General features: G+C 32.9%; 3 protein-coding genes across 3 annotated transcripts; all 3 read left to right on the forward strand.

Annotated features, from left to right (window-relative positions):
* On the forward strand, positions 1,984-4,146 carry LOC104761282. Its single transcript, XM_010484339.2, has 6 exons — positions 1,984-2,168; positions 2,331-2,415; positions 2,497-2,690; positions 2,812-2,890; positions 3,025-3,612; positions 3,799-4,146. Exons 1-6 carry the CDS (start codon positions 2,163-2,165, stop codon positions 3,966-3,968), a joined length of 1,122 nt encoding a protein of 373 aa, XP_010482641.1. The 5' UTR covers positions 1,984-2,162; the 3' UTR covers positions 3,969-4,146.
* On the forward strand, positions 11,742-12,916 carry LOC104761283. Its single transcript, XM_010484340.1, has 3 exons — positions 11,742-11,831; positions 12,213-12,288; positions 12,416-12,916. Exons 1-3 carry the CDS (start codon positions 11,826-11,828, stop codon positions 12,679-12,681), a joined length of 348 nt encoding a protein of 115 aa, XP_010482642.1. The 5' UTR covers positions 11,742-11,825; the 3' UTR covers positions 12,682-12,916.
* Positions 13,439-14,385, forward strand: LOC104761284. The gene is made up of 3 exons (XM_010484341.2): positions 13,439-13,583; positions 13,749-13,824; positions 13,920-14,385. The coding sequence occupies exons 1-3, from the start codon at positions 13,572-13,574 to the stop codon at positions 14,240-14,242; spliced, it is 411 nt and encodes a 136-aa protein (XP_010482643.1). The 5' UTR covers positions 13,439-13,571; the 3' UTR covers positions 14,243-14,385.

Raw genomic sequence — 21,856 nt, forward strand, 5'->3', positions numbered from 1 at the left:
TGGAAGCAACTATACAATTGGGTCCGGTCCATCAATGATAAAGTTAGGAAGGAGTTTGAAGACAAGCTTAAGGATAGGATGTGTGATCAAGTGTCGAGGTGGAAGTTAAAGTGGAAACTCAAAGGTGATGAGGAAAAGCCACGGTGGATTGATCCTGGAGTTTGGAGTGGTCTTGTTAAATATTGGCTTGATCCCAAATCAGAACTCAAGAGTACCAACAGTCGGAATGCTCGTTATCATGATCCTGTTGGCACCGGCATATATAAGCACCGATCAGGCCAAACCTCTTTTAAAGCCCGTGCTCGAAAACATGTAAGTGTTTAATCATCTCTCTTTTTCTTATTTTCATCTCTCTTTTTCATTTTAACTAATCATCTCTCTGTTTCTCTTTTTCGGTATGAGCTAACTGGTGAGTTAACTCCTGATTTTGTACGCATCCTAGAAGAGACTCATCGAAAGCCTGATGGGTCTTTTACGGATGGAAAGTCGGAGTCTCTGTTCAATGAGGTGTCGTCGAAGATCCAAGAGTTGGAATCTGAGCTTTGTACGGGGGAGAATGGAGAGAGCACTGCTTCTAGTGGGGTGCCAATTCATATCAAAAACAAAATTTACACATCGGTAAGTTGTCTGTTTTATATACTTTGAATGTCATTGTTTTTGTTTGAGTTTTGTGTTTGTATTCTTTGAAGTTCATTTGTGTTTTGTTGTTTTGTTGGTAGGTTGCTCCAAAGAAGAAAAACAGGATCTATGGGGTTGGTTCTTTGCAGTTTGAAGCATCCTCTAGCAGTACTGGTCCACCACCGTCGTCTTCTCCGGCTAATGATCCGGTTCTTTTAGCTCAGAAGCTAGCTGCAGCTGAAGAATGCATTCAAGTTCAGGCGACTCAAATCCAACAAAGTGCAGAGAGGATGCAAAGCTTTGCTATATACTTCGAGTATCTCGCTGAAAAGGATCCGGAATTTGCTGCTAGGTTCCGAAGCCCGACAACGACCAACCCAGACGCCGGAGAAGGGCGCAACACCGATGATACAGTTAACGCCGGTAGTGGAACCGGAACCAGAAACATCACCTCTCTCTCTGAAACTTTTTAAACTCTTTCTTGTAATGTATTTTTTTTAAGACATTAAAATTTCATTTAATTTCAATTTAATCTCAATTCTATTCCAATTCAAATTTAATTTAATTTCAATTCAATTCTATTATCAATTTCAATTCAATTCATTTTCAATCAAACTTTAATTTCAATTCAATTTGCGATGAATTCAGTTTCTCGCAAATTGCTTCAGAGTTGCGAGTAAATATGTTTCTCGCAAATTGCTTCAGAGTTGCGAGTAAATTGGTTTCTCGCAAATTGCTAGTTATTTGCGAGGAAATGTATACTCGCAAATTGCGAGGCATTTGCGAGGGACGAAATTTCCTTGCAAAACTTGCAAGGGATTTACGATGTTTGAAATTTGCGAGACGCGATTTGCGAGGAATCGTTGTATTTTGCAAATCCCTTGCGAATGTTGATTTGCGAGGGATTTGCGATGATTTCTTCCATCGCAAATCGTGTGTTTTCTTGTAGTGTTCTATGTATAATATGTATGTTATACTGTTAATTTTCTTGGGTATCCAATATCCTTTTCCACCTTCGATCATCTTTTTTAAAAAAACTAATCCATAATATTCACATAACATATCTATGCTTTTATCTTTTTACTTATAAAATTTAATTATGAAAACCTAGACATTTCATTTCCTAGCTTCTAAGAAACTGTGATGTTCTTTCATATATTCTTAACATCTTGACTTTAATTTTTTTTTTATTGAGAAAATGACAGAAAATTATAGTATAACACGGTGTTAGTTGAAGTCACTAAAGTAAGAGACCAAGACCAGGCCACCTTCTAATCATATCATCTTAAATTATATTTAAGAAAGACTAGTCTAGCTAGCCTGATCAACTTGTTTTGATTTTATTATATAGAAAGACTTCAACTTGTTTGCTATTATAGTTTTGATATACAAAATCAACTTGTGTTTCCTAATTTTAGTAATTCCCAATAGTTGAACTAACAAAATATATCGTATAAATATACGGGGAAGCAAAGGGTTATTGTCATACAAGCTGCGAGGTTGCAATCATATTCCTCTGCGTTTATCTCTTCTTTCTCTTCAAAATGCAGGTTCGTTTTATTTTTTTCTCTAGTTCTTCAGAATAGTTTTAACTCTTAAGCAATTATTTAAATTTCAAAGGTTTAATATACGGTTGGAAATCTACAGAAAATATATGTATATATATATCTAATAGAGTTAGATTCCTTATACAATGAACTCCTAACTTGCAGCATGAGGAGACAGTTGAGCTCAAGATGGATCTTTCAGATGAAAACATCAGACGAGAAGCTATGAGACTTGTCTGGATGGTTTCAGGTACACCAATACAAATATATGGTTAACCAATATGTGATTTAAGCTTGAAATATTGAAACAATAATATTTTGTTGGTTTTAGGAGTTACTTTCGTAGACATCAAGGAAAAAGGTATACTAAAGGTTAAGGGAGTATTTGATAAGATGGAATTGGGGAGAAAATTACAAGAAAATGATGATTCTGTTGACATAATCAATCCAATGGGAAACCCTGCGCAAAGTCGCATTCCCGGTTTAAGTACAGTCTACAGTTATCTAACCACTCCAAAAGTCCAGGTTCATTTTTACAAAATTTTCAGATTATAATGGCCCATTGTTATCTAGTATCTACCGTAGGAACTATAGATTATAGATTTAGTAAAATTATTTACTTATACCATAAATTGCTATTTTGCAGGAGATACTTGTATTCAAGTTTAAAGTTCTTAATAAAAGCATCATACCATATGTTATGGAAGTTATTTGGGAGTTTTCAGGTACACCAAACAAATCTATGGTTATGTCAAAACTTAGTACAAACATAAATCAATGACAATAGGATATTTAATTTTACATACTTAATCTGTTTAGGCTAGAAGAAGTAAAATATTAATGTATATTTTTTTGTTAGGTGTTACTTCGGTAGAGGTCAAGGGAGATGATCAGGTAGAGGTGAATGGAGAAGAATTTAGTAAAATTGCAATGGCTAAGAAACTAAAGGACATAGATGAATCTGTTAGCGTTATCATCAAGGCTGAACCAGGTGTACAGGCGGCACCTAATAACGGAACCTCATATGGTACAAAGATCACCAATGCGTTATCATCTTTCCGTATGCCGTCTGCGCCTGTGCGTGTGCCTCCGCCTGCACCTGTTCGTCCTCCTGCGCCTGTATATGCGGGTGGGCGTGGAAAAAGTTTTGACGATGGATTTAATAAACCAAATCAGCAGCCAATCCTCAATGCTGTTGCTGCGCGTGTACGTGACTTTGTGTATAAACCAAACGCGAATAAGTTCAAGCACTATGCTGAGATTATGGGTAGGAATAAGCCACAACCTCAAGTCAAGGATCAGGAGGAAGAAGGAGGAATGTTTGGATTCTTTGGTAAGAAGCAACAACCTGATCAAAAGGATAAATGTGCTCGTGAAATCCCAAAACCACAGGTTGTCAATAAGGAGCCGTCTGCTAGTACCTCAAAATCAGGAACATCAAAAAAAGGTACAAAACATAGAACTCATGTGCGTGTATATATGAACATACTTTTTTCTAGTTTATTAGATTTCTTTTAATGAGATGAATTTTGAGGACTAGAATGTCATCTCATCTTCTAAAATAAAGATTGTTTCATATTAGCATATTATGTTTTCTTAACCTTATATATTTGTGTTAAACCATCTGATGCAGAAGGAGAAACACAATATACTTGGGACCCCTCATCACTAGTTACGGGCTTAACCTCTATGAATCCCTTTCAAACGAAAAACACAAACAGTCAGATGACGTCCTCACAAACGAATGCATCCACGCAAAACCAACACTCAACACAAAAGAAATACCAATATAGAATGGAGTGAAGGACCGGTTATTCTCTAATCTTAATTCTTAAGTCGAAAGAACTGAGTGTGTGTCGAGTTTTTCTTTAGATGAGATTTTTCTTTAGGACTATTGTGCTCTATGGATCGGGAACTACCATGTTCTGGACTAGAATATCATCTCATCTTCTAAAATAAAGTGTGTGTTCTTTATCGTTTATGTTTTTTTTTTTAATTATTACATATCGGCATTATAAAGTGTATTGTGTTTTTGTTAATTACTCCTGAAATTTTATACTCCCATACTCCCAATTGTTTGTTTTTGAGATATCGTTTTTGTCAGAGCATAAAATCCAAATCCGAAAATCTGAACCGAAATAAGTGGATTAAAACTGAACCGAAATTAAAGAAATAACATATTGGTTTTTGGCTTCCATTATTTTAGATATTGGATATTATCCGATCCGAACCGATATTCAATAGATGTCCGAATATAACCGAACATATAAGAAACACTTTGATGTTCTGATAGATATGCGGCATATATTTTATGTATTTGTATGGTTCTACGATAATCTTATCATTTGCTTCCACAGAGAGAATTCTCTGAATCCTTCGGACACTAAAACCTTGAGCTTCGTATTCGTCATCTCCCATTCAGATCTATTCCAAGAGATAAAAAACCAATAGCTCTAATACCACTTGTTGTTTTCTAAAACGCCAAAAACCTAGATCTATTAAGATACGAATGATCGAACTCTCTCTCACTCACTCGTTTGTAAAGATAGAACAAGAAACGAAACGACACGAGGGAATTTTACGAGTTCGGATCCTTAGATAGGATCCTACGTCTCGCCAAAGGGATCTCCGGAATCCAGTAGAACAGTTGTTCTAAACCAAGCTTTTTTCTCTACAAACTTTTCGACTCTCTCTCTTCTTCTTATAGAAAAGTTGCAGAACTTGCAGGTTTTAAACGAACAAAAGATCAAGAATAAGAATTTCTCTCTTATTATTAACTTTAGAAAATCACTCAAAACTAAAGTTCTCTCACAATATCTCTCTCTCAAGATCTCAAGTCAATCTCACAAAAACTCTCTTATGTTTGCCATAACTCGACAAGCATATATATAGGAAAACCAAACCTATTCCTAATAGGAAAACACCAAAGTCTAGATAACTCCTAGACGTCACTTGAGCCTTACCTTCTTCCTAATCATAACTCGATTAGGACAAGGATTCCTTTCTTCCTTGAATTTGATCCTTCCAAGAGCTTTTGTCAAAACGTCTGCCTTCTGCTCACTTCCAGGAACATGCTATATCACTATTCTTTCATTCTCGACACACTCCCTTATGAAGTGAAACCGCCTGTGGATGTGCTTGCTTCGCCCATGAAACACTGGATTTTTTGTCAATGCAATCGCAGATTGATTATCAACTCGTATTGTAACTTTCTCACAAGTAGCACCAGTGATCTCACAAAGTAATTCTTGCAGCCAGATAGCCTGTTTTGCTGCCTTTATTCCAGCCATAAACTCCACTTCACAAGAGGACAGAGCTACGACATCTTGCTTCTGCGAACACCACGTTATTGGACTTTCTCCTAGATAGAAGATGTGACCAGATGTACTTTTACCATCGTCTGGATCAAAGTTGTGACTGCTGTCACTGTAACCTATCAGCTTTGGTATCTTTGTTTTGTCATATGTCAATCCAAGATTCATCGTTCCTTTTAAATATCGAAAACAATGCTTCATAGCAGCTCCATGTGATTCTCTTGGACTCTGCATGAAGCTGCTTAAAACTCCTCCTGCAAAAGATAAATCTTGTCGTGTATGGAGCAAATAGCGAAGACATCCCACGTTTCTCCGATACACCGTTGCATCAATCTCTTTCTCTTCCTCTGCTTTTGACAATTTCAGACCACTCTCCATCGGTGTATGCACTAAATTGCAGTCTTTCATCCCTGCTTCTTCAAGAATCCTCTGCGCATACCGTGCTTGATTCAATGTTATTCCTTGTTGATGTTGTGTCACCTCAATTCCTAAATAATATGTCAGTTTGCCTAGATCACTCATCGAAAACCATGATGACATCTCGTTTTTAAACTCGTTGATCGCCATCATACTTGTCCCCATCATAAAGAGATCGTCGACGTACACACCAATAGCTAACAAGTGCTCTCTAAGCTTCTTTCGATACACTGAAGGTTCTTTAGAGCACTTAACGAACTGCAAACCCAACAAAATCGTGTTTAACTTATTATTCCATGCTCTAGGCGCTTGACGCAATCCATACAATGCTTTGTTGAGCTTGTAAACCTTTCCTTCACTTCCAAATTTCTGAAATCCTTCAGGTTGTGAGACATAAACTGTTTCTTTAAGCTCATCATGTAAGAAGGCTGTTTTAACATCAAGATGATGTATCTCCCATCCATGTGCTGCTGTAAGATCAACAAGTAGCCTAATAGTCTCAATCCTAGCTACTAGAGCAAAAACTTCCTCAAAGTCAACTCCATATTGTTGTACATAACCCTTGGCGACAAGTCTTGCTTTGTGTTTATTAATGCTGCCATCTGAATTCTTTTTTAGTTTAAATACCCACTTGAGTCCAATAGGTTTTGCTCCAACTGGTAAATCAACAAGATCCCATGTTTTCAATCTTTCAATAGAACCAACCTTTTCTTCACAAGCATGTATCCACTCTTTTGACTCATTTGCTTCCATAAAATTTCTTGGCTCATTGTTTAAACTCAACAATAACATCTCTCCTTGCTCTTCTGCTAACAGTACATAATCATCAAGATAATTAGGAGTATGTTTCTCTCTCTGTAATCTTCTCAGCATGACCGGTGACATGTTCGCAGGTACACATTCTTGATCATATATCTCTTCACTGTCTTCTTCATTCTCATTGTCTTCTGACATTCTACTATGTTCACCATTCTGCTCCGTCTCAATTCCTCTGCTTTCTTCGTGTAACCCATGATTTCCAAACCCATCAGACATGATTTTAAAGCTATCATTGCTGCTCGACGGAGTATTATTCACCTTCCAATCCCAACCTTTAGTTTCATCAAAGATAACATCTCTGCTAACGATAACCTTCTTCGTGTGAGGATCAAACAATCAGTAAGCTTTCGAGCCAGGTTCTGTTCCTAAGTGAACAAGTATGCGAGTTCTGTCGTCTAGCTTCTTTAAGAACGAAGAATCCACTTTTGCATAACCGATGCAACCAAAAACTCGAATGTGATCAACGTTTGGTATCTTATCTCTGAACAATTCGTACGGTGTTCTATCCTTAAGTGACTATGTTGCTACTTTGTTCAGAAGATATGTTGAATGTCTAACAGCTTCTCCCCACATGTAATTTGGCAAACCCATGTGTTTCATCATACTTCTCGTCATCTCCATTAAGGTTCTGTTTCGCCTCTCCAGTACACCGTTTTGTTGTGGTGTATACAGTGTTGTAAGGTGTCTTTGAATGCCATTCTCTTCACAAAAAGAACTGAATTTGAACGATACAAACTCTCCCCCTCTGTCTGTTCTCAAAGTTTGTATTTTGCTCTCAGTTTCTTTCTCTATCTTCATCTTGAAGTTTTTAAACTTCTGAAACGCATATCCCTTCTCCTTGAGCAATATTGTCCACATGTAGCGCGAATAATCGTCTATAAGAACAAAGACGTATCGATTTTTTGCACTTGTACATGGTGAGATTGGACCGCAGAGATCACCATGTATCAGCTCAAGCTTCTTTGTTGCTCTATAAGATGTTGCATGTGGAAAGACTCTCCGTGTTTGTTTGCCCAATAAACATGAACTACAAAGTTTCTTCTCAAGTGTAGTTGTTGGTGCTCCATGAACTAACTTTTTCGCAATCATAGAATTCAGAGTGTCAAAGTTCACATGACCCATCCTTGCATGCCACTTACTTGCTTCACTTATGACTGTTAGATATAGACATGTGTTATCCTTCAGTCCCATTCTAACCTTGTAGAGTCTGTTCGGTGACCTTATAGCTTTGACAAGTAGTTTTCCTTCACGATCTTTCATTGTTAGAAGTCCTTCTTTTAGTCTAATGTCGCATCCAGCTTCTGTAGCTATACCAAGACTAACTATGTTACTTTTCAAACCATGTCTGTAGTAAACATCAGTCATCTTTCTTGGTTTTCCATATAAATCAACAAATGCTATAGTTCCTTTTCCTTTGATATCAATGCGTGAGTCGTCTCCAAATCTAACTTTTCCTGTGACCATCAAATCAAGTGAGTCAAAGTATCTCCTATCTCTAGTCATGTGATTGCTAGCACTGTTATCAAGATACCAGACATTATCTCCTTCTGTATTTGTCTCAAACTTGCTTGGAACGCAACGTTCTTCGTTAAGAAAAACGACTTCATGCATTAAAAGTTCATCTGCGTTTTCTGTATCCTTCTCAACCTCTTGTCTTTCCTGCAGTTTGAGTAATCGATCTGGACAGCTGTTTGCATACTGACCCATCTTGTCACACCTAAAACATGTAATTTGTGAGGTATCTCTTCCTCCATTTCGTCCTCTTTCTCTTCCTCGATAAGAGAACCTTCCTCCTCTGCCTCTTCCTCTGTAGCTTCCATTGTACTCATGTTGATTCTGATTAGAGTACCTAGTTTGGTTAGTATCAACATGAGAAGCAGTGTTTGCATACATTAGTTTGCTTTGTTCTTCATGTGGTTCTTCATCATCAAAGATCCTTTCTTCATAGGCTTTTAGCCGTCCAACAATATCGACAAAGCGTGTTGTATTCAAATCCAGTACTTGTTCCAAAGAGGCGACAATATGAATGTACTTTCTTCGAGGAAGTGTTTTAAGAAATTTCTTAACCAATTTAGGTTCTTCGATTATTGCTCATAGTGCAGCTGATTTGGAAGAGATCTCAGATATCCTTCTAGAAAACTCATCAATAGTTTCTACATCCTTCATCTTTAACCTGTCAAACTCTGTCATCAATGTTTGTAACCTAGCTTCTCGGACCCGATCAGCTCCAACATGTCTGTTTTTGATTGCTAGCCAAATCTTCTTGGTTGTATCAAGTTCTCCTACTTGTAGAATGAGTGCCTCAGGAATTGATTGGAACAATAGTGCAATAGCCATGTCGTTCTTCTCTTCGTCAATGACCTCTGCATCAATTGCTTCCCAAGCCTTATTGACCCTAAGAACAAACTTCATCCTCATTGCCCAAACTGTGTAATTTGTGGAAGTTAGCATAGGACACGCGATAGAGGAAGGTCATCCTCCCTCTGTTGGTTTTGCAACGACGATTGCACCTTCGGGTTCTGTCATTATTTCTTGATAAGGCTCTGATACCAAATATAGAAAAGTTACAGAATTTCCAGGTTTTAAACGAACAAAAGATCAAGAATAAGAATTGCTCTCTTATTATTAACTTTAGAAAATCACTCAAAACTAAAGTTCTCTCACAATATCTCTCTCTCAAGATCTCAAGTCAATCTCACAAAAACTCTCTTATGTTTGCCATAACTCGACAAGCATATGTATAGGAAAACCAAACTTATTCCTAATAGGAAAACACCAAAGTCTAGATAACTCCTAGACGTGACTTGAGCCTTATTTTCTTCCTAATCATAACTCGATTAGGACTAGGATTCCTTTCTTCTTAAGCCTTTCTCAAGCTTAAACCAACACTTCTCTCTCTCGATCCTAACAGACTCGAACAGATACAAAGAAGAATAGAGAAGAAGAAGATATAACGAAGATAGACCCATTGACTTCCGTTAGCTGCGAGAGGCCTCGATCACTCCACGTGTCACAATCTAAACTGCTCAATGCCAAACAGAAGCAAACCTTCCTTTTCCAACAGAGTCTCACCTTCACTTAGAGAAATCCTAAGTATAAAGGTCAGGTTTCTCTAAACCTTAAGATTTTGTCCTCCCATTATATTGTGTTTAGTCGAGTGATATTGTTTTGTTAGTTGAGAATCTTGAGATTAATTAAAGATTTGTGTGCTTTTTTTTTGTTAGGTTATAAATATAAGTTGTCGTCCGAAGCTCATGACAGCACCACACCACACCATTGCTAGAGACGGTTACTCCTAACTCCCACGCCTGCGAAAGAGTCAATGTCCAATAGTAAAGAACAGATCTATATCTACGATCTTGAGTCAAACCTTGGTTTGATTAGAGAGGAAATACGAGATATGTGCTCCGTCAGTTTTGATAGGGAAGTAACATCGTTTGACCCTAAATTAGTTTGCTTCAGTTAAGCAAGTCCTGATCAGCGCCAATATTTCCCGAGTCCTGAGCAGCTTGCCAAGTTCATGGATTGGATAGTTCGTAATAGACGTTGTCCACTCAAACAACAGAGATTTTTCCAAGTTTGAACAAGGGTTGCGTAATTTGGTTTGGTTTGATTAAGTTCTACAAGTATTTTTTGTTTTTTCTAATTCTTTCCATTCAAAAACACTACTACCTATGGATTCTTTTCCATTCATATAAAGTACTACAAGTAATTTTGTTGTTAGATAACTTTTACATTCAGGCTCGATTATCAAAATCTGTTTACTGGAATTGACTGATGGGAAGAATCTTAAAGTGGACTTCAAACTAGAGCAAATTTAATTGGAAATAAATTAGTTGTTTCCTCACATCGAGACTCGATACGCAAAAACAAATTATAAATGCTTGCTAGGTTATGTGAACTTCTTGTAGCCATAACATTCGGAACAACGATCTAGTAAGAACCAAGAACTTTACATATGTCTCAAAAGAATCCGACCAGATCCTTTTCAACGTAACAACATGAAAACAAAAGCGGCTCAGTAATTGCCTGGAAACTAGGTAATTGAAAATATTATTCTTGGTTCACAATTATATCTACGCCTGGGAGACTTAATACAATAGAAGTCGCTGCAAATTTGTTGGTTTGTCCATCTTAGATTATTCAACAGGAATCTCGCTTTCGTGGACCAATTTAGGAATCTCAACCAAAATAAATACATGTTTCTAATTTAATTTCCAGTTTTAAAATAGGACTAGATTTTAAACAAATTTTTTTAATAATTATTAAAAATATACATATATGTTGTATTTTTTGCGTTTGATTTAATATGTTATGATTAATATTTAGATTTATTGTATTTTTTTGTGTTTGGTATCGGGTATGATTGACCTAACACCTCTCGTTAACTCATTTGATATCAGACTAAAATATTTTGTATATTATACCAACTGTAAAAAATTATATAATCATATTTATGTAAACTCTAATCTACTCCATAACATGATCCCCAATAAAAAAAAATTAGCAAGTTAAAAGTATCTAAAATATTTAAATTATGGCAACTAATTTATTTTAAAATTATTTTAAGTATTTTTTTGGATATGACAAATAATAACTTCAAGTTTTAATATTTATTCAAAAGGCAAGGTTTAATTGTGTAAATCTTACAAATAAAATGTTATTTCACCAAATGTACTTCCAAATTAATAATAGGGAGATATGTAAGCCTAATAAAATCTTTTAGGCTTTTTGTTCCAATATATAAGATCTTTTAGGCTTTTTTTGGTGTTCCATTTTATTATAAGTATTAATTGTATACGCCTGGAGAAATCACACCAATTAATACAAAAAACATAACGACATACTCGATTTTGTTTTTCTTTTTTTTTTTCTTCAATTTCAACGTTAATATAAAATGGACTAGTTTTCCTTGCCTTTCTTCCTTGAAAAAATATTTGTATTGCTATGAATGCAACTTGCAACTGCTACCGTGACTGAATAGGTTTGACTTTGTCTATTTAAAAACAAAAACAAAAACTTTCAACTGCTTATATAAAGGAGACTTCAAAGCTCATTAGTAATCCACGATACTTCAACATATTTCTCAAATCACACTAATTGGAGAAAGATGCAGGTTCGATATTTTTTTTTTGTTTTATTCTCATAATACATTTTTTTAACACTCCTTGATGATTCACACGAATCACACCTAAGAACCCCCCGACTAATGTTTCCGGGTTCAGTTTTTTGGCTTTCTCTAATTATTTTCAAATGTTTATCACCTTTCTTCATTACAAAACTATGTAATTATTTTTATTAATAAATTTATCATTTTCAGCAAGGCTTTCTCATATATGTTCAGATTTTTCCTGATTTTTTATTGGTTTTAGAAACTAGCAATATACTGTATCAAATGTCATAATGCTATCCTAATTAATTAGCTCTTTATCGTTTCTTTTTTTGTTGTTGTTGTTGTCAAACAAATACTTCATAATATTTAATATTTTCATGACAGGTTGTTGTACTAAAATTGGATTTTCATTGTGAAAGAATGAAACAAAAAGCTATGGCAACTGTCTGTCGTCTCTCCGGTACACAACCAACACTCATCAATTTCCTAATTTCTAGTTTTTTTTTTTAATTCTCCAATTAATTAATATTCTTAAACAATTGATTAAAGTCATAAGTATATTTTTGATTTGTGAATTTGTAATGAAGGTGTTAAATCGGTGGGCGTGAAAGACGATAAACTAACGGTGACCGGAGATATTGATACCTACATAATTGTGAAGAAATTGAAGAAAGTATGTTATACCGAGATTATCTCGGTTGGACCGGTTAAAGAACCAGAAAAGAAGCCTGATCCGAAGAAGCCATCTGAACCGCCAGAAGTGGTTTATTGGTATCCACCTCAAGTTCCACCGTATTACCAACATTTCAACGGATGTGTCTACGAAGATCCCAATACTTGCGTCATTTCTTGAAAATAATATTTTGGTCGTATCAGTTTTGTTCGCAATAGTGTCATCCATCATCACTCATCAGCTTCGCCGTAGTCATTGGTTTTGATTTTTTCAACTGGTCCGTTCTATACCATTTATACACTCTACATGATTGGACCAAGTTTGCCACTCCCAGGCCCAATGTATTATAAAACTCTCTATTAACGAGTAAGTCCGGGTTACTTACTACATGTCTAATTCGAATGATTTTTTTTTACATGTCTAGTTCGAATGATTTTGTTTATAAAAAATTTACTAAAATTTGATTGATGATTAGAAACAAAAAAAAATATATAGAAATGGTTTATAAAACAATAATCTAAATTCTAGTAAACTCCAAAAAATTAGTTATACAATTAAAGAAAGGTTTTAATTCGATTTCAGCTTTGGTTTCTATATCAAGGAAGGAACTTGCTTGAGAAGTTCTTATGACCGAAGGAGTCAATAGATGGGGTCAGTATAAATCAACGTTGTCCGGGTCGTCCACGCGGAATTCTGAATACTACACTTCCGTTTGCTTTCGTTTCACCGATATTATTAAATTTCAACTAAATCTTTTTAAAAAATACTAGGACATAAAAAAACAAACAAATTAATAAAGAATGACTACTTTAACCTTTTTTTATGGTCGTTGGCTTATTTAAAAAATACAAAAAAACTTTAACGTTGTGGGTCATGTATTGTGAATTGAATACTATAATAATAGTCGCAAATTCCTATGCAATTTCTATATAAACGGGCATTGGAGTGGACTTGCTATTGTCATCAAGAATCTTCAATATCTTAAACCATATCTCTCTTCTCTCTCTGTCTCTCTCTCAAAAATAATTGAAAATTTCTGAAGATTTTTTCTATAGTTTTTTTCTCGAGCCATGCCTCCGATGGTACGCCCTAATTTCCTTTTTATCTCTAATTTATTATAAACATGCGTTGATTAATCGTTATAGGTACTAAATATATATATATATATATATTTAACTATAGTTATGTTAATTAGAATGAAAATATGCAATCAACGACCATACTGATCTCTGGTTTTGAAATAACAGAAAGCTGTGTTGCAATTGAGTATTCACGAGGAAAGAATCAGGAAGAAGGCGTTTGTCACCGTTTCTAGATATCCAGGTATTTTTTAAAAAAATTACATTTTCAAAATTTATAATATAATCTTGTCGTGGAAATGAACATTTTATTCATAAACTTTATTTTTGTTATTATAGGTGTTGCTTCGATATCATTGGATGACAAAACCGGGAAAATGACGATTGTTGGTGAAGTTGATGTATCGGCTATTGTGATGAAGCTAAGGAAGCTATGTAACACTGAGATTGTTTCGGTTGAAGTTGTTAAACCACCAGAGAAAAAGGCTGAACCGGAGAAAAAGCCTGAAGCTAAACCGGCTGAGAAACCTGAAGTTGTTGCCTGGCCGATTCCGATGAACTACCACCAGTACCAATACAATCCTGCCTACGCAAATTCTTACTATCAGCCACAGGGGAATTCTAGATTTGTAGGAGACGAGCCAGGTTGTGTGATTATGTGATTTTTCTAGAGTTATCTAAAATAATGTTAAGTTATTCAACACTTAGTTTTGATGGAAGAGTGTAATTCTTTTCGGGGCTACTACTTGTAATATACATTTCTCCTACGAGGTCATTATATTAATGTTTGATAAATTTGATCCTACGCTTTGTTAATCTATATATAATAACAATCCGAATAAATGCGACTAACAGTTGAATTTTTTAAATAGTACTATTTGGATATTTTCTGAAAAGTGGTGATGGTTAATTAAAACAGTTATTTATAAAAATTTACAATTGTTCAGTGTAGAGTTATATTTATTAGAACATTCGTATTCTTTGAAATCTCTATATATTTGTCTGTTTGAACTGTTTTCATTTTTTTGTCATAACACAAAATAATAGAAATTTTCAATCTCAACAGTTTTTACTGCTTTCAAAAAGTTTCTCTAGTATTCATTCTTTTAAAAGATTTAACAAAATATTTTTGGAATGATGAATCTAATTTACAACTTTTAGTTAATTTTAAATATAAAAATATAATAAAAATACCTAAAGTTTTTTTTCAACAGTTAGATGGATTATATAGTGAGTTTTTGAATTTGACATTTTCAATATGGTAATAAAGATGTCTTCTATTTAAAAGAAGTTTATATGGATTATTAGGTATATTTAAGTGCACACAGTTGCGATTTTTTGTAGTACCTTTTCGTAAATTTTTTGTTTTTATTTGTTTAAAAAAAAAAATTCAAACAGTTGTATCTGTTCATTGTAGAGTTGTGTCTTTTCACTATATTTTATTTATATTTTTTCATCACAACTTTCGTTCTAATAGGTGTATAACGTCATTGACGTGTATCTATTTAAATAGTCATGTCTTTGAACTCTCTTTATATTTGTCTCTTCATCAATAACCAACAAGTTCGTTAAAATAAAATTTCCATTTTATGTTGAATCTAAACAATTGAATATTAATATCAAAAATTCAACGTTATTCTATAATCTAATTAAAATTTTACAAATGATTATAGCAATAGAGAAATTTAATACAACTTAATTTATAATTTACAGTTGCGTCTATTTATCATAAACTTTCGTTAAAACAATATTTTAATATTTAATATTTAAAAGTAATAATAACAATCTGAATAAGTGCGAAAAATAGTTGCGACTTTTTAGTATTTTCTGAGAAAAAAATTGTTTTTTTTAAACTCAAACAGTTGTATATGTTCATTGTAGAGTTGTGTCTTTTCAATATATTTTATTCATATTTTTTCATCACAATTTTTCGTTATAATAGGTGTATCTATTTAAATAGTCATGTCTTTTGAACTTTCTATATAATTGTCTCTTCATCAATAACTAACAAATCATAATTCATTGAAACAGATTTCCTGTTTTATGTTGAATTTAAATAATTTGAATATTAATATCTAATATTCAATGTTATTCTATAATCTAACTAAAATTTTAGAAATGATTATAGCAATATAGAAATTTAATAAAACTTATTATAGAATTTACAGTTGGGTCTATTTATCATAACTTTTCGTTAAAAACTATTTTAATATTTAAATTTTATTTTATCATGTTTTTGAAAGTTGTGTATTTAATTTCAATTTTTCTTTGATATAGTTTCACTCATTACTAAATACATTTTTAATTATAATTATTTAATAAAAAAATACATTTACTCATTGCAACCATTCGTTCAATATTCTTAGTTAAGATCACTTTGTCATTATGATTTTTAAAATTGTAGCTCTTTACCATAATTCTTCATAAAATATCTTATATATTTATAATACTTTAAATATTCTATATAATATTTTCTGTTTATAAGTTTTCATTTCGATAGTTGTGTTTTTAGTAACAGTTTATGTTTAATGTTTATGTATTCAAACTATTCTATTACATTCAAATGAATTCATAATGTATAATTTTAAATTTTAAATTTATTTACTTTTTTTCTAAAATACTCCTTCGTGACATCGCGGAGGGTGTAAGTCCTAGTTCATCTAATAACAATCAGTCTTTTTCCTTGCGGTTTATTCAAGTGGACTTCTTTTTTTAGTCTTATGCTGAATATATTCTCTATACATTGTCTCTAGCTAGCTTACTAATAACATATATTGCGACGGACTGGTTGAATCGATGGATACAAATATACACACACATAATAGTAAGTCGCTCTCAACTTCGTTTTTAACATCAAGAATCAAGATAGTTCACGTAATACATTCCATTTTCTAAAATTTTAAAATAATTTTGAACTAAAGGAATGAGATATGAGATGGAGATAGTCAAGATTAGAAAGTCTCCTTTGATAATAAAACAAAACAAAACTTAGACAAAAACGGATATACTAGAAGATCCCCACATGTCGACATCGGAGGATCCACACATGGAACGAGGCTTCGAGGATAGTTCCATTATTGACTCTGATATTCAAGTCTTCTTACTATTTTGCTACTATAAATCACAAAATAATAAAGAATATTAAGTTTTGGATAATGAATGATATTGATTTTGAAATCGAACAAAACTTGTTGATACTACAAACTAAAGATCTTGACAAAAAAATTGAGGAGACTAAATTATTTTTAAGCTATAGATTATTGGGAGAGTGAGACTACAAGAGTCTCTTTTGGACTTGGTAGAAAGACTTAACAGAAAGAAGATTCTAAAAGGGAGTTGAAGTTGTAGTTTTCTCCTAAAGATAAGTAGATAACCTCTATAAATTAATACTCTTTAAATTAATACTCACTATAAATCAAAAAATTATTTCGGTCCCAAGTTGGGTCGGTGTAAAAAATGACACATTTCGATAAAATAATAAGATAATAAGTTTTTTGGAAATCTTATGTAAAATTATGTAACACATAATAGTAAATCTTATGTAACATATATTGCGACGGACTGGTTGAATCGATGGATACAAATATACACACACATAATAGTAAGTCGCTCTCAACTTCGTTTTTAACATCAAGAATCAAGATAGTTCACGTAATACATTCCATTTTCTAAAATTTTAAAATAATTTTGAACTAAAGGAATGAGATATGAGATGGAGATAGTCAAGATTAGAAAGTCTCCTTTGATAATAAAACAAAACAAAACTTAGACAAAAACGGATATACTAGAAGATCCCCACATGTCGACATCGGAGGATCCACACATGGAACGAGGCTTCGAGGATAGTTCCATTATTGACTCTGATATTCAAGTCTTCTTACTATTTTGCTACTATAAATCACAAAATAATAAAGAATATTAAGTTTTGGATAATGAATGATATTGATTTTGAAATCGAACAAAACTTGTTGATATTACAAACTAAAGATCTTGACAAAAAAATTGAGGAGACTAAATTATTTTTAAGCTATAGATTATTGGGAGAGTGAGACTACAAGAGTCTCTTTTGGACTTGGTAGAAAGACTTAACAGAAAGAAGATTCTAAAAGGGAGTTGAAGTTGTAGTTTTCTCCTGAGCTTGGTAAATCAAAACTTCAAAACTAACACCATGGAACAAACCAGATGATCACATTCTTACTAATATAAGTCCTATTTTGATCACATTCTATTAATAAAATAAAAAAAAAGAATTTGGTGGTACTTTACTTAACTTTGGCTTTATTTGGAAATTATATTCATAATACGGGTGAGTTAAAAAATTTCAGTTGAGTTACAATATTAACCGGCTGAATTTGGCTACCGTTTTTTGCTTTTTTTTTAATTATTGTAATAGTATTTCATGTTGCGAATGACTTACAGTTTTGTTTGATGACTGGTTTAATTAAACGAATTTACATGTTCCTTTGGTGGCTTACTTACCATTTCATCATTAAAAAATGACGTCGGATGCATCATTCCATGTCATCATCATCAAAGGAAATACGAAATGTTTTTTTTTCTATTCGTCTTGTTCTTCACCTTGTTCAAAAAGTATTTATATGTTCTTCACTTTATTTTCCACATCAACAAAGATATCCAAAACTTAAGTTTTGAACATCCAATTTGTCATTGTCTTCCTCACGTATTCTTCATTTCGTTCATCCTGCTCTAATATATGATAGATCCAGTTTTGGTAATTGTTGTTTTCGGTAATTATCTAAAAAACACAAAATGTATTTAACACCGATGACAGAGGGTGTAGAATTGTGTAGATAGATGTGAAAACTTGTCCGAAGTAATATTGTTGTAATACATTTGTTTACTTTCAATTTCTTTCTTGTAATAACTCGGTCGAGAAGCAATATAAATCATTTCTTTACTTTCAGTTTTTTTTCTTATAATACCTCAGCCACAAGCAATATAAATCAGCCGTCATATGAATTGATTCAACTTTTCATCTTCCGTGAAGTATTATAACTCAGCCGCGAAATAATATAAATCATCTTCATATGAATCTACGCAGCCTTTCGTTTTTCGCAAGATATTATACCTCAGCCGCAAATCAATATACAGTAGAACCTCTATAAATTAATACTCTTTAAATTAATACTCACTATAAATCAAAAAATTATTTCGGTCCCAAGTTGGGTCGGTGTAAAAAATGACACATTTCGATAAAATAATAAGATAATAAGTTTTTTGGAAATCTTATGTAAAATTATGGTCCCATCAATATTATAAATTAATAATAAAATAAACTAATATATATATATATACATATATAACTAAGAAAATCTAGTAAAATATGACTCTAGACATTCATCTTCTTACAATAGCCAATATTAAAAATTAAAAAATGAGAAAATCTCTTCATAAATTAAAACCTCTATAAATTAATAAAATTTCTTGATCCCGACTTTATTAATTTATAGAGGTTTTACTGTAAATCAGCCGAATCTAAGCAATCTTTCATCTTTTGTGAAGTATTATAACTGAGTCGTTTGATTATGTGGACTTCTTTAAATATTTTTGAAATTAAAAATGAGCAATTAACCTATAGTATTAATTATAATTATACCCAAAGCACTAAATATATAAGTAATTTTTTAAAAATGTATAATATACTAGTAATATTCTTTATTTTCTATAACATTGAGTAATGTTTTCAATATAATTTTAATCTTTTAATGTTAGAAGAATGAAGTCATGACATGTGGGTAGACGATTACAAAAAAACGAGGTTATTTAGCTAATTACTTATTTACTTAATCAGATAAGATAAGACACCTCTACCTGTATATTTGAACACTGACACATTCAACAAAAAATACAACTATTGCCCCCACAATTTGATTTAGTAATATTATGCATTTCTGTCGTGTTCTAAGTAATACTCACAGATATAGCAAACGAATAGAGTATAAGTGTATAACTTACGATATAGGTTCACAAACATTGTAATTGTAAAATAAATTTTTATTTATATAGTTTTTGAACAATTTCTTGATTTGTGTGTGGCATCCCTTAACATGCTAATTTCTCCTATATCGTTCGATAATTTTATTGGATGTAATTAAAACAGAAAAAAAAGCTTTATAATAAACATGTAATATTCCAATTTCCATCAAAAGCACAAAACCTAGAAGATCACGAAACTGCTAAATGTTCCTTTCTTCTTGAGTTATCAGATAATCTCATGGCTTTAAACTTTCCACTGGACAGCTTCGAAATCATTTTTGTTTGACTTAGTCAACACTGCTACCATATCTAGAGACAAGCGACAAGAACAATGAATGCTTCTCTTTCCCATCATATCTTCAACATCTTTAAAAGTTTATATAAGACCCGTTATGACTTAGCTTGTAACTCGGTTTTGATATCAGCTTTTGTTTCTATGTGGTTCAACTTTTCCAACACTCTAGAGAAATTGCCTAAAAAGTTGTAACGTGACCAAAGAGTCAATAAATGGCACCTGCCGTACACGCGGGATTCTAAATAGTACATTTCCGTATGATTTGGTTACACTGAAATTATATTTTAAACCAACTTACGAAAAATACTCAAAACTCTAAGTAGAGATTTACTACGTCACTCGTCTTTGTGGTCGTTGGCAATGCTATTGATATGGAAATATATAAAATGCTTGGGCGTCATATACTAAAAGTGTATGTAATACGCTAAGTTCTATTTAAATAGTTATCACTGAACTCATCAAGAAGCTTAATTCGATATCTTAATATATCCCTCCTCTCTTTCAAAAATTCTGAAGCTTTTAGTTTTATTGAGCCATGGCTATAAAACTATGGTTATGTCAAGTGAAGTGAAAATATGCAGTTAATTAGCCATAATATCTGCTTTGAAATGACAGGAAGCTGTGTTGCAATTGAGTATTCACGAGGAAAGAATCAGGAAGAAAGTGTTTGAGACCGTTTCTCAACTTACCGGTATCTTTGTAAATTAAATTATATTACTTAATTTGTAGTACGGTATTGTTGGGGAAATATGTACATATTTTATTCATGTATTTTACTATTTTAATATAGGTGTTACTTCGATGACAATGGATGACAAAGCCGGGAAACTAACGGTAGTTGGAAAAATTGACGTACCGGTTATCGTGATGAAGCTGAGAAAGATATGTAACGCAGACATTGTTTCGGTAGATGATGTTAAACCGCCTGAGGAAAAGCCTGAACCTAAAGTACCGACTGAATTTATTTCATATCCGGTTCTGATGAACTCCCCGTACCCATACAATCCTGCTTATGGCTATGCAGATCCTTACTATCAACCAAATGCTTGTGTGATTATATGATTTTTCTAGAGTTATTTCAATAATGTTAATATATATATATATGAACCCTTACATTGATACATATATAGCTAATTTTGATGGAAGAGTGTAATTTATATGAGAAAACAATATTAAGTTATGTTACCACGTACCAATTATTTTTTTATGTAAGGTCAAATGGATTGATAATCAAAAGAAAAAGTATGTATAAGGGATTTTGGAGAATTTTGATAATCTAGAGAGCTCACCATGTTCCTAACACGTACCGTTACAAATTTTCAATCCTACATATGCAAATTTTAATGTTAAAATTATTTCTCATAAGAGGTCATTTGAAATAAAAGAGCTAGAAAAAAAAATTATAACAGCATGACAAAGTTGATCTTAAATTGTTAACTTTTTTTTTGTTTCTTCTTAAGTGTTAACTTTACTTATAAATCATTATACTTTATTTCCCTGCGGATTCCTTCATGCAGACTTTTCTCATATGCTGATATATTCTGTTTTTTTTTTTTTTTGTTGGACAAAGATGCTGATATGTTCTAAATAACTAATCACTATGTTGTGAGTTGAATCAATTTATTTAATTTGGATTATAAATCGATAAATATATACATACACTTAGTTAAGACGCTCTCAACTCCATAGAGAGCGCCAGGATGCAAGATCGGTCACGCAATAGTACATTATACATTTGATTGTCCAAAAGAGAAACCATATTGAAAAATAAGCGACAAGTGAGATAATAATGAAAACTAGATGGAGAGAGTCAAAATTCAAAAGTCTTCTTTAACAAAACAAAACAAAAAAACTTTTTAGAAATGTCGACTTGTGGGGATCCACATGATCGGATGAGGCTTACGAGGATATTTCGGTTCTTGACTCTATGATGATGGCAACTTCGTCAAGACTTCTTCTTCTTACCGTTTTACTAGTATGATGA

Source organism: Camelina sativa, chromosome 18 (assembly GCF_000633955.1).
Source record: "Camelina sativa cultivar DH55 chromosome 18, Cs, whole genome shotgun sequence".
NCBI classification, from domain to species: Eukaryota; Viridiplantae; Streptophyta; class Magnoliopsida; order Brassicales; family Brassicaceae; genus Camelina; species Camelina sativa.

Bases quoted from the DNA above. Each gene is read 5' to 3' on its own strand.
- LOC104761282 (XM_010484339.2), top strand. The intron at 2,416-2,496 runs GTACACCAATAC...TGTTGGTTTTAG, and splicing joins ACTTGTCTGGATGGTTTCAG to GAGTTACTTTCGTAGACATC. The intron at 3,613-3,798 runs GTACAAAACATA...CATCTGATGCAG, and splicing joins ATCAGGAACATCAAAAAAAG to AAGGAGAAACACAATATACT.
- LOC104761283 (XM_010484340.1), top strand. The intron at 12,289-12,415 runs GTACACAACCAA...TTTGTAATGAAG, and splicing joins AACTGTCTGTCGTCTCTCCG to GTGTTAAATCGGTGGGCGTG.
- LOC104761284 (XM_010484341.2), top strand. The intron at 13,825-13,919 runs GTATTTTTTAAA...TTGTTATTATAG, and splicing joins CACCGTTTCTAGATATCCAG to GTGTTGCTTCGATATCATTG.